The following is a 13,888-nucleotide window of genomic DNA, read 5'->3' on the forward strand; positions in this document are numbered from 1 at the left end:
AAACAATGGCATTTATATACTTTATACTAATGCCAGGAGTATCCGGAATAAGGGAGAGGAATTGGTGGCACAGATAGCATCAGCCTGGCCAAAAATTATTGCAATCACTGAGATGTGGTTGACAGAAGGGGATATAACAACAGGAATAGAAGTCGCTGGGTATAGCATTTTTCATCAGGATAGGAAGGGAAAGCGTGGTGGTGGGGTACTGCTTATGATAAGTGATGACCTATGTCCTCTAAGAGTGGAGAATTTGGAAGGAAGTGAGACGAATGATTTTGAGAGCGTATGGTGTGAGGTAGATGTAGGCAAGACAGGATATTTAGTGGGGTGTTGCTACAGACCAAGGAGCACAGAGGATGGGGACCAGGAGATGTTTAGACAGCTAAGTTTGGCAAGTGCAAGAAGAATGATTGTTATGGGAGATTTTAACTTCAGTAGTATAAATTGGAGAGAGGAAGATGCATGTAGCAATAGGGGAATGGAATTTCTAGAATTCTTGAGGGACAAATGTCTTAGGCAACATGTAACAGAGGGAACAAGAGGTTCAAAAGTTTTGGATTTGGTTATAGAATCAGAAGAGTTGATAATAACTGAGTTGACGTCTCTCCCACCAGTTGGAGAGAGTGACCATATGGTGTTGACTTGGAAAATGAATAGACATGCAGGAGTATCAAAGAGACGGGAACTTATGTGGAATTATAAGGCAGGTGATTATAATAGTCTTAGACTTCAACTTCGGGAAGTTTCATGGAGGCAGGAATTGGAAGGCCGGGATATCACTAGTGCGTGGGAAATTGTGAAAGAATATTTGTTATCAGCAATGGTAAGTTGTATACCATGAGTGAAGAAGAGGACGCAATTTGGAGTAAAGTGGATGACAAACAATATTAAACAGGAATTGCATGCGAAAAAGAGGCTATGGAAGAGATATAAGGAGACAGGTGAAGAGATGCATGAGGAATATAAGATACAGGCCAGAAGAGTGACTAGTGTGGTAAGGAAAGCGAAACTGGAATATGAGAGGAGATTGGCCCTAAGATCCAAAGAAAATCCTAGGGAATTTTTTAGCTATGTGGCCAGTAGGAGGAGAAATGACTGTGGAAGAATGATATTGTGGGATAAAAATGGGAATAGAGTGACTGATGCAGAGGACATAGTGGAATTGTTCAATGAACACTTTATTGGAGTATTTCATCCTAGAGGAGTCAGTTTTAATGCTAGAGGGATAGGACTGGTTCGAGGTCTGGAGGTACAGTAGGAGAGTGTGTTTCAGATACTGAGTACTCTGGATGTCAGTAAAGCTGTGGGAGTGGATGGTATTTCACCACGAGTTTTGAGAGAATTTATGTGCTAGGGAATTGACAGTGCCTTTAACGTGGCTTTTCAATGAAAGTCTGGCTTTGGCAAAGGTGCCCAGGGAATGGAAGGAAGGTAAGATAGTGCCATTGCATAAGGGTGGTAACAGACTGGAAGTGTCTAATTATAGGCCAGTCTGTGTGTCATCAGTAGTTGTTAAGATCTTGGAGAAAGTAGTGAGGGACCGTATACAGCATTAGGCAGATGAGGGTAATGTTATCTGTGAGAATCAACATGGATTTGTGAAAGGACGCTCTTGTTTTAGCAATATGCTAGCCTTTTATAATAAAGTTTCAAGAACATTAGATGAGGGAAAGGCATATACTGCAATTTTCTTAGACTTGGCGAAGGCATTTGACAGGGTGCCACATGATAAGCTGATATTTAAGTTGCAGCACTTGGGTCTGGATGTCGGATTGGTCAACTGGATTCAGGATTGGCTGTCTGATAGGTATCTGAGAGTTGTGTATGGTGGAGCAGTTTCCAGGAGGCAGAGGGTTACAAGTGGGGTCCCACAGGGCTCAGTACTAGGACCTATATTGTTTAACCTTTATATCAGTGACATAGCCAGTGGATTGCAGGGGGATATTCAGCTGTTTACGGATGATGCGAAGCTGGGAGGGATTATTAGTAATAGTGCAGATGTGGTAGCCCTGCAAGAGGATTTGAATAGGCTGGATAGATAGGCAAATGAATGGGGATGTCGGTTTAATGCAGCAGAATGTAAGGTCTTGAGGTTTGGGAAACATCGATGGGATGCTGCATACTCTATGGGAGGAGTTATACTGGGGGAAGTGGGGGAGGCAGGAGATCTGGGGTTGATGATTGATAGAAACCTGAAGTTTAGGGGACATATTGCAAAGGTGGTGAAGGTAACACAGAGGATTGCTGCTATTATGAGAAGGACACTGACCTGCAGAGATAAGAGGGTTATCATTCCTTTGTATAAGTCTCTGATCAGACCACACTTGGACTATTGTTCTCAGATTTGGTCCCCAGGATTTGAAGGAGATAAATTAACTGTGGAAAGGATACAACGACGGATGACAAAGATGGTTTCAGGACTGTACAAGGATAGTTTTGAGGATCGGCTGAGAGAATGTGGACTGCAGAGTTTGGTGGATAGAAGAAGGAGAGGTGATATGATTGAGACTTTTAAACTGTTGAGAGGTGGTTACAGGGTTGACACTGGGGAGTTCTTTCGCTTGGTTGAACAGCGGGAAGGAGTGATGACAAGAGGCCATCCCTGGAAGTTATGAAAGGAAACTGTGAGCAAGGAGTGGTTAAGGAGTGGTTTCTTTGTGTGGAATGTGGTTGAGCCGTGGAATGCATTGCCTGATGGAGTGGTGGGAGCGAGAACGGTCAGTGAGTTTAAAGAGTGGTATGATAGACTTTGTGTTTCTCAGGGGGGGACCTCCCCTCGATGAGTCTTGACAGACTTTATGTCTTAGGAAGGACCTCCCTCGATGAGTCTTTTGACTCCTTGGAGGCCTGAATAATAATAATATATTGAAGAGTAGTGGTGATAATCCACTTCCTTGAATGAGATCTGTATTGGTTTTAATTTTTTCGGTTGTTTCATTATTAATTTTAATTTTAATATAGCTTTCTTTCATTATATTTGCTATTGATTTTGTGGTTTGAGGTGGAGTTTGTTCTGTTGATTTGATCATATGCTTTCTCATAATCTAAGAAGGCCATATATGTTGGCAGGTTAAATTCTATTCTTTTTTCTAGAATTTGTTTGAGTGTAAATGTGGGATCTGTGCAGGATCTTCCTTTTCCTAAAGCCGCATCGTGTTTCTCCAATAATTTCCTTCACCTATGGTGTTAATTTACTTTTAATCATATCTAGATATATTTTATAGCATGCATTTAATAAGGATATTCCTTTGTAGTTCCTGCAATCTTTTCTGTTTCCTTTTTTGAATATGACTATTGCTGTCTTCCATTCTTGTGGGATGTTTCCTTCTTCCCATATTCTGTTTAGAAATTAATTAATCATAATTGAAATGATTTAGAGGGGTATTTGTATAGTTCTGAATTTATTCCATCTTCTCCTGTAGCTTTTCTATTTTTTAGTTTTTCCAATATTTTATTTTATTATTTTTTTTATTACATGACACCTCCAGGGAGTCCAAAGGCTCATCGAGGGAGGGCATCTGCTCTACAACTCTGTTTCCACCACTCACTCAATCCACCAACTACAATGAACCGCAACTACACCAATGCCATCTACCACTACTTTCACAGACAATCACAAACATCCATGCCCATGGCAGGATTCGAACTGCAGCCTTTTGGCTGGAGAGTAGATACGTTAACCACTCAGCCAACCAGGCTGGCGATTTTCTTTAGATCATTGAACTGTATTTGTTTCTTGACTTATTACTTGCTTTATTTCAATGTGATTATTATTGTAGTGATTGGTTCATTCTTTTGTGGAGGGGGGTTCTAATTGTAGATTATCCTTTGTTTCTTGGGTCATTTTTTTAATGATTTTATAGATCTTTAGTTGAGGTCCATTTATGTCATGCTCTAATCTTGATACAAATTTTTCCCAGTCTTGTCTTCTGATTTTCCTGGTTTCTCTTCTTGTTATTGCCCTGATTCTTTCATATTCTATTTCATTTCCTATGATTCTGTCATTTAACCATTTGAGGTAGATTTCTTTTTTCTTTCTTATTAAAGATTCTATTTCTGGGTTCCAGGTTCTTAGTTCTTTTCTTTTTCTTCACAGTTTTGTTCCTATGGCTTCATATGCTGCTTGTTTTACTATTTATTTAATGTTTTGCTATTCATTTTCTATATCTGTATCTTCATTTATTTTCTTTGTATGATTTGTAAGCCTTCTTTGATATAGTTCTCTGATACTATCTTGCCGTAACAGTTCTATCTTAAATTGCTCCTGCTTTTGTTTTTGTGTTCTTGTATTGTTTCTATTTCTCTAGTTTGGGATCTTAATAGTACTGATTAATAAATAGTAGTCTGAGTCAATATTGCATCCTCTGTATACTCTGCAGTTTCTTACCAACTTCTTTAGTTTTTCACCCACTATTATATAGTCAATGATGCTTTTATATCCTCTGGCTTCCCATGTATATTTATGTATATCTTTATATTTAAAGCTGTTAGTGATTTTCAAACTATTATAGGCCACAAATTCCCTGAGTTCTCTTCCATTGTTATTTATGGTGTTGTAATAATAATAATAATAATAATAATAAAAAGATACATAACTTTCCATAAGTTATGTATCTTTTTTCCTTATTTATGGAAAAATGGTAAGAGTGGTAATAATCAATAATGCTTAACAGAATTTGAATGAGTGTGCCAAGCATTTTCTATATATTTTTTAATTAATTTTTTATATATTATTTTTTTGAAATTTATTTTAAATGTAATCTTGAAATCCAGCTCCAGAAACCAAATGTTGGACTTTTTTTTTGCCAAGCCACTTCAGACCTTCAGTAAGTACCAGCATCCAAGAATTTGAACCAATTGGCCAACCAAGGCTAGCAAAAAAAATTTTAAATATAATAACTTTACCGATGTGTGTGTGTGTATATTTTTTCCTGTAAAGATGTGACTATTTTCTTGATTATAGGTTCGATGATCCTCTATTCCTTGAGCGTTATGGCTTGCTGCGATCTCCTATGGTTCACTTTCCAACACAGACAGGAATGTTAGCTCCTCCTCCAGCTGCTGCTGCTGCTTCTCTATATCCAGGTGTTCGCTACCCAGCTGAACTTTTAACACACACTTTACCCGTTGCCTCACCTAGTAATGTTGCCTTTAGCCATGAAAGGTAAAGTTATAGTATCATTCATTTGTTTATCATGCATTTTATAGTAAAAAAGAAAAAAAAATTCTAGTTATTCTTTAGGACTGGTGAGAGCATTTTGATTTTGTGGATTTGCATTATTTTATTATAGTATGTCTTTGTGTCAAAAATAGTTATTTTACATGCATTATGAAGTCAGTGAAAACACCATATTAATAAAATATGGATTATGTAAAAAAGTAAACTGTGCTTCCTTATGTCACTAGCCATTGTTGTTGATTTGCATAATTACATAGTTGCAGTATTCGGGCTAGTTTCAGTAAACTCTGAATTGGTAGTAAAATAGACAGCTCTCTTCTGCTGTCTATTTTATTCATTTCATTATTCCATTATATTCCATTCATTTCAATGCAGTTGTTACAGTGAGTAGAAATTATTTAATTTTTTTTTTTCCTCAGATGGTTTAAGTGATGAAATGTTTTTTTTTTGAATGATAGTCATGGCAGTGACTCAGCTAAATACTGTACAGTCACTGGACTGTTTGTATTACAAGAACCATTAAGTACCAAATTCAACCTGCTGTAACTGTAGTTTTCAGATGATATTGATTCATCACTTTATTTGAAGAAAGTATTCACTAGGAAAATAACCTTGCCATCCTTGCTGGAGAATGAATATAGGAAATGCTCAGCAACATTAATTTAAGTGAATGCAGTAGTAGTTTGTCAGAAATGAGTGACTACTCACTTTCATCCTGGAAAAGGTTTTATCATTAGAGGGATGGAGAAGGTTCACAGTTTAGAAGTGCAAGAGGAGTGTGTTACAAATACTTATGTATTTTGAATGCCAATTAGACTGGATGGGATTTTGCCACATCGACTTGGCTTTTCATTGAGAATCTGGCTATGGAAAAGTTACCCAGAGTGGAAGGAAGATATGATAGTCCCATTGCATAAGGATAGTGATAGAATGGGAGGAGTGTCAAACTATAGGCCAGTATGTATATTTCTTCTGTAATTTTGGAGAAATTAATGAGAGATTGTATACAGCATTGGGCAGATGAGGGTAATATTATCTGTGAGGATCAGCATGTATTTGTTAAAGGGTGCTCTTGTTTTAGTAATCTAATTGCTTTTTATAATAAAGTAACAGGAGCAGTTGATAAGGGAAAGCATATAGTGCTTTTTTTTTTTGATTTTTACAAAGGCATTTGATATTTAAGTTACAGCATATGGGTTTGGATATCAGGTTAGTGAATTGGATTGGGGATTGCTGTCTGATAGTTTCTGATAGGTATCAGAGATTTGGATACGAGGGAGCGGTATCAAGGAAGCAGAATATAATAAATTTAGTTTAATCCTTTATCCAAGTGTGAGCAAACAAAGTTTGCGCCTGAAAATATCTTCAGGACTGAGGAAAGGTAGTGCAACACCAGGCAACTCGGAGCAAAGGTGGACCAAGCTATCATTAAAAAACCTACCAAGCTAAAAAAGCTACCAAGCAAAGGTGGACCAAGCTACCAAGCTAAACTTTCAACAAGGAAGCAGAAGGTTACAAGTGGGGTCCCTCAGGGCTCAGTACTGGGAGTTGTATTATTTAACTTTTATATCAATAACATTGTCAATGGATTGCAGGGAGATATTCAATAGTGCCAATGTAGTAGTACCCCTTCAGGTGGATTTGAATTTTGAATAAGCTGGAAGGAAGACAAGATACTGTAGATAAGATGGACAAATGTATGGGGGTATCAGTTTAATGTTACTTGAAATTTGGGATACATCAATGAAAGGATGCATAGTCAGTTGGAGAAACTGTAAATCCCACCAAATTAATTTTTTCGACGTGAATCCTACCCACAAAAAAGTTGTAAACCTATCATACATTTAATACTGTGAGTGGACTAAAGGTGAGATAATCCAGTTCCTCCTGTTTTAGAAACCAAACATGGTACTTTTTTTTCCTTTCCTTGTTTCATACCAGGCATTGAAAATTTTCTGCTTATAACATTCCACAAACATCCATGCCCCGTTGGTTGGAGAATGGAGATGCTATCACTTAATAGACCAAGTTAATAGTTACAGTGTCAGTTACTTTAATGATAAGTTGACTTATACAGTTGACTTCAAGGATATCAATTAGTAATGATAATACAATAATAATAATGTTTTTAGATTAAAGCCTGAAGAAGAAAAACGTCACCATGAGAAAGATTTACTGCAGGAACGTGAACAGAATAGAAGTAGAGATCACGAACAAGACATTGTCCCTGAAAAGGAAAAGGAGAGAGAGAGAGTCGAAAAAGTAGAATCCCAGGAACTGAGGCATTCGGGACATAGTCCAATGGTTTCAATGTCTACACCAACTTCTGACTCCCACAGTAAGTTTTAAAAATATATCATAACATTTTATATAAGAGATAAATTGCTAGTTAAAACATAAGAGATAAACTGATAGTTAAATTAAAAATAATTAGCTGGAAATTAAATGTAGGTAAGTATTAGTTTATGCTATTTCCATATTGACACATGGAAGTTAATTTTGGATTTCTAATGCACCTCTCAGACATGATAACCAGTAGTCAGTTTGTATTATGAGAAAATGATAGCTACAGTTAGTATGTGAGGAGGAGGAATATAAGAGTTATTGAATGTACAAAACTAAATGGGAAATTAATTTATTATGTGAAACAGTTAATATCCTTTCTTTTAGTGTGTTGCAAGGTGATCAGCATTCATTTTAGAAATTATGGACTTGACAACTGTGTTATAAATAACTATTTTCATTTCCCGACATTTCGACCTTTATATTAAGGTCCTCATCTGGAATATATACAGATATACAAGGACAAGCTGAGCTACATTTCACACAGTAAGCTAAAGAAACAATGATTTGATCACCTGTTATTATACAGGCATAAAATTACAAATTAATTAATTATTTAGAAACTACATCAAAGCTAAATTCTATATAAGATAACATGAGAGAAACATTCTTTCTTATAGTTTCTTACAGTAACAACGATGTCCTATTTGGTGCCCAGGGAATGGAAGGAAGGTAAGATAGTGCCATTGCATAAGGGTGGTAACAGACTGGAAGTGTCTAATTATAGGCCAGTCTGTGTGTCATCAGTAGTAGTTAAGATCTTGGAGAAAGTAGTGAGGGACCGTATACAACATTGGGCAGATGAGGGTAATGTTATCTGTGAGAGTCAACATGGATTTGTGAAAGGGCTCTCTTGTTTTAGCAATATGCTAGCCTTTTATAATATAGTTACAAGAACATTAGATGAGGGAAAGGCATATACTGCAATTTTCTTAGACTTAGCAAAGGCATTTGACAGGGTGCCACATGATAAGCTGATATTTAAGTTGCAGCACATGGGTCTGGATGTCAGATTGGTCAACTGGATTCAGGATTGGCTGTCTGATAGGTATCAGAGAGTTGTTTATGGTGGAGCAATTTCAAGGAGGCAGAGAGTTACAAGTGGGGTCCCACAGGGCTCAGTACTAGGACCTATATTGTTTAACCTTTATATCAATGACATTGCCAGTGGATTGCAAGGGGACATTCAGTTGTTTATGGATGATGTGAAGCTAGGAAGGATTATTAGTAATAGTGCAGATGTGGCAGCCCTGCAAGAGGATTTGAATAAGCTAGATAGATTGGCAAATGAATGGGGGTGTCAGTTTAATGCAGCAAAATGTAAGGTCTTGAGGTTTGGGAAACATTGATGGGATGCAGCATACCCTATGGGAGGAGTTATGCTGGAGGAAATAGAGGAGACAAGAGATCTGGGGTTGATGGTTGATAGAAACCTGAAGTTTAAGGGACATATTGCAAAGGTGGTGAAGGTGACACAGAGGATTGCTGCAATTATGAGAAGGACACTGACCTGCAGAGATAAGAGCGTTATCATTCCGCTGTATAAGTCTCTGATCAGACCACACTTGGACTATTGTTCTCAGATTTGGTCTCCAGGATTTGAAGGGGATAAATTAACTGTGGAAAGGATATAAAGACGGATGGCAAAGATGGTTTCAGGACTGTACAAGGATAGTTATGAGGATAGGCTGAGGGAATGTGGACTGCAGAGTTTGGTGGATAGAAGGAGAGGTGATATGAGACTTTTAAACTGTTGAGAGGTGGTTACAGGGTTGACACTGGGGAGTTCTTTCACTTGGTTGAACAGCAGGAAGGAGTGATGACAAGAGGCCATCCCTGGAAGCTATGAAAGGAAAGTGTGAGCAAGAGGGTGAGGAGTAGTTTCTTTGTGTGGAGGGTAGTTGAACCATGGAATGCATTGCCTGATGGAGTGGTGAGGGCGAGAACGGTCAATGAGTTTAAGGAGTGGTATGATAGACTTTGTGTTTCTTGGGGGGGGGGGATCTCCCCTCAATGAGTCTTCACAGGCTTTATGTTCTTAGGAAGGACCTCCCACGATGAGTCTTTCGACTCCGTGGAGGCCTGAATAATAATAATATTTTTAACATTACAATTGTTATATTAGAATTAGGATTCTGGATTATCTATAGTCCTGTTTATGATTAACTCTTAGGGAGAAAAGGTTCCGTGGGTAGAATGTGTGCCTTCCATATGCTTGGGATTTTTAGACCATCATTATTATTCAGATTGGGGTGGTTGATAAGAATCTCACAGGCTTCCTTAAATTTGTGTTCATACCATGTTTTAGGTAAACAACCGGTTTTTCCAGTGAATTCTATGTAAATTGTTTAGGGCATGATCAGCAAGGCCAGCTTCACCATAGTTATTATATATTTAATGTGTCGTTTATGTTCCTTTTGTCTGATGGGAATTGCGCATCCTGTTTCCCCTATATATGGTAGATTACAGGTGCAGTAAATACAGTATACTCCAGGGTGGGCCAGCAGAGGGAGTGGGTCTTTAGATGAGTTGGGTAAGCTTTTTAATTTTGCAGGAGGTTTAAAGGTGGCTTTGAGGTTGTATTTCTGTAGTAGTATTCTGTTTATTTTATCTGATGTCCCTTTAATGTAAGGAATGGTTATAGTTGTATTGTAGTCTGGTTTATCTTTGTTTTTTGTTGAGGTCTTGAAGAGAATTTTGTTAATAGCGTTTCGACTGTAATCATTTTTTAGAAAAGTATTGCTGATAACTTTAAATTCATCGTTCAGCACTTGTTCATTGGAGCAGATCTTCAAACCCCTGTTTTTTAGAGTATTAATGACACCTAGTTTTTGTTTTGGGTGGTGGTAGGAGTTTATGTGTATATATTGGCCCGTATGTGTCATTTCCAGGAAACAGTGAAGGAAAGACTGCCAGAAGGAAGACGTGTGACAAGTGTTTCTAGAAATGGAAGTGTGTTCAGTTTTTCAATCTCAATTGTGAACTGTATGCATTTGTGTTGTTTGTTTAGGTGGCTAAGGAAAGTGTCTGGTGGCCATGGGGTCAGATCGCAAAAACATCCTCAACGTATCTATGCCAGACTTTGGGTTTTAAAGGAGAAGAATCTAGAGCATGTTGCTCAAAATGTTAAGTTAGCAATATGGGGTATAATGGCGAGCCCATGGCTGTGCCTTCTTTTTGTAGGTAGAAAGCATTTTGCCATACAAAAAAAAAGGAGTGGAGTACATCACCAACTAGTAGAAAGTAATTCATGACCCAGATCGATAAACAAACTGGATTTTATTTGTAATATCGAAAAAGGCTTAAGATTCATCCCAAATAACATAGCAGACAAAATACGTTTAGAAACTGCCAACATTTTAAATATAAATCATAAGAAAACAGTAACAAGCAACTTAATGAAATATGAATTAACAGTGGTGAAATCATTAAAATCAAATCCGAACATTGTAATAACTAGAGCCGATAAAGGAAGTGCCACTGTTATTCTAAACCAAACAACTTATTTAGAAAAAAATGAATCTGCTAGTCTCAGACAATAGTACATACCAACTTGTTAACTACGACCCAACCAATAGAATAAAAAAGAAAACAGAGAAACTACCTAAATCAATTACTACATGGCCCAAAGATACAGTCAAAAAATTACTTCTGCACTATGCTCGTTCCTTAAGAATTTACAGTCTATCAAAGACACACAAACAAAAGACACCACCCTGGCCGATAGTTGAAGGTATAGACAGCCCGAATTATCACCTAGCCAAGAAATTAGCAGCAACACTCAAGGAGTTGGTAGGTCATTCCCCCTCCTATATCAGAAACACACAACACTTCATAAACATAATCAAAGACATTACATTAGAAAAAGATGATTTATTAGTCAGTTTTAACGTCTCTGCTCTCTTTACAACTGTTCCGATCAATGATACAATCTTTCTTTTACAGAACAAAAACCCTCCAGATATCATGGCGCTCTTTGCGCATGTATTATGGTCTGGTTATTTTGTATGGCAAAACGCTTTCTACCTACAAAAAGAAGACACAGCCATGGGCTTGCCATTATCCCCCCCTTCCTATTGCTAACTTTTATATGGAACATTTCGAACAACATGCTCTAGATTCCTCTCCTTTAAAACCCAAAGTCTGGCTTAGATACGTTGAGGATGTTTTTGCGATCTGATCCCCATGGCCACTAGACACTAGACACTTTCCTTAGCCACCTAAACAAACAACACAAATGCATACAGTTCACAATTGAGATTGAAAAACAGAACACACTTCCATTTCTAGATACACTTGTCACACGTCTTCCTTCTGTCAGTCTTTCCTTCACTGTTTCCTGGAAATAACACATACGGGCCAATATATACACATAAACTCCTACCACCACCCAACACAAAAATTAGGTGTCATTAATACTCTAAAAAATAGGGCTAAAAAAAAGATCTGCTCCAATGAACAAGCACTGAACAATGAATTTAAAGTTATCAGCAATACTTTTCTAAAAAATGATTACAGTCAAAACACTATTAACAAAATTCTCTTCAAGACCTCAACAAAAAATAAAGATAAACCAGACTACAATACAACTATAACCATTCCTTACATTAAAGGGTCATCAGATAAAATAAACAGAATACTACAGAAATACAACCTCAAAGCCTCAACTCATCCAAAGACCCACTCCCTCTGCTGGCCCACCCTGGAGTATACCGTATTTACTGCACCTGTAATCTACCATATATAAGGGAAACAGGATGCACAATTCCCATCAGACAAAAGGAACATAAACGACACATTAAATATAATAACTATGGTGAAGCTGGCCTTTCTGATCATGTCCTGAACACTTTACATAAAATTGACTGGAAAAGCACCAGTTGTTTACAATACACCAAAACATGGTATGAACACAAATTTAAGGAAGCCTGTGAGAGTCTTATCAACCTCCCCAATCTGAACAATAATGATGGTCTAAAAATCCCAAGCATATGGAAGGCACACATTCTACCCACGGAACCTTTCTCCCTAAGAGTTAACCATAAACAGGACTATAGATAATCCAGAATCCTAAATCTAATATAACAATTGTAATATTAAAAATAGGACATCATTGTTACTGTGAGAAAACTGTCTACATGAAAGAATGTTTTTCCCATGTTATCTTAAATAGAATTTAGCTTTGATGTAGTTTCTAAATATTTAATTAATTTTTAATTTTATCTGCATATTTTATTTTTTTTCACTAGAGGTCATGCCAGTAGAATGACCGGTGATCAAATCATTGTTTCTTTCTTTAGCTTACTGTGTGAAATGTAACTCAGCTTGTCCTTATATGTATATATTCCAGATGATGACCTTAATATGAAGGTTGAAAAGTTGGGAAATTAAAATAGTTATTTATAACACGGTTGTAAAGTCCATAATTTCTAAAATGAACTTAGTCTGTATGTATGACTGAGCGAAATCCTTCAGTCATACATACAGATCATCATACCATAAGTTAAATACATTCAAATTTTCTGCAAGCACTACACTCTCAAGCAACGTGTTTCAATTATTCATCACTCTCTAAATATTTGTAGAAAATACAAGCAACTTACTTTGTCAGAATTGGTATCAGTAATTTATATTTATCAGTAATAAAGAACATTCCTTATTTTCTCATAATAACATCCAACTCTTTTCTTGTACTCCTGGACACAGTTCAACCCATACAGTGTGAAACTTTGCATGTAGTAATATTCCAATAGTAACTCTTCATTCATTAAGCTAAAAGTCTATTTAATTGTTTGTGAAGGGACTCATTATCATTCCTTGTAACTCTTTCTCTCTCTCTCCAAATTTGAATTATCCAGTAAACAACTGACTATAATCTGTTAATCCACATGAAATATCATTAACAAATAAGTTGACTGGTAGTGGGCCCCAAACCTAATGAAATGCCATTAGTTGCCCTTCTTTTACTGGAGCCATTGTTTTCCCATACAAAACTTATTGGTATATTCTAGACAGCCAATAGCTTATCTATCTTGCTAATTTATTATCTATCTGCCATCTCTTTGCCAAAAAATTCCATATATGAGTCTTCTCCTTTATCTGGCACATTCAATGCTTTATGATAAAGTGCATGCAACTTGTTAAAGAGCAAGACCAAATCCATGCTGGCTATCTTTGAGAATATATTCCTATCACCTCAATTCCTGTATTCTGGTCATCTCCAATATCCAAATCATAACTGCAGATATACACATCAGTCTCTAATTGGAAACTTCTGTCTTAGCACCAGACTTGTGCAATAGTACTATTTTTATCTTCATTCACTCCTTTAACAATTTCTCTGTTGCAAGACTAAATTAAATA

General features: G+C 36.9%; 1 protein-coding gene across 4 annotated transcripts in view; it reads left to right on the plus strand.

Annotated features, from left to right (window-relative positions):
* Positions 1-13,888, plus strand: part of LOC150103289 (uncharacterized) — a 431,466-nt gene that overhangs the window by 334,605 nt on the left and 82,973 nt on the right. For all 4 annotated transcript variants that reach the window (XM_090397778.1, XM_090397774.1, XM_090397776.1 and 1 more), the window contains exons 6-7: positions 4,967-5,167; positions 7,315-7,520. In XM_090397778.1, the coding sequence (XP_090253904.1) occupies positions 4,967-5,167; positions 7,315-7,520 (407 nt within the window). The remainder of the gene's footprint in view (positions 1-4,966; positions 5,168-7,314; positions 7,521-13,888) is intronic.

This window comes from Typopeltis vanoorti, chromosome 9, assembly GCF_054136105.1.
Source record: "Typopeltis vanoorti isolate ZY-2024b chromosome 9, IOZ_Tvanoo_1.0, whole genome shotgun sequence".
Classification (NCBI taxonomy): Eukaryota; Metazoa; Arthropoda; class Arachnida; order Uropygi; family Thelyphonidae; genus Typopeltis; species Typopeltis vanoorti.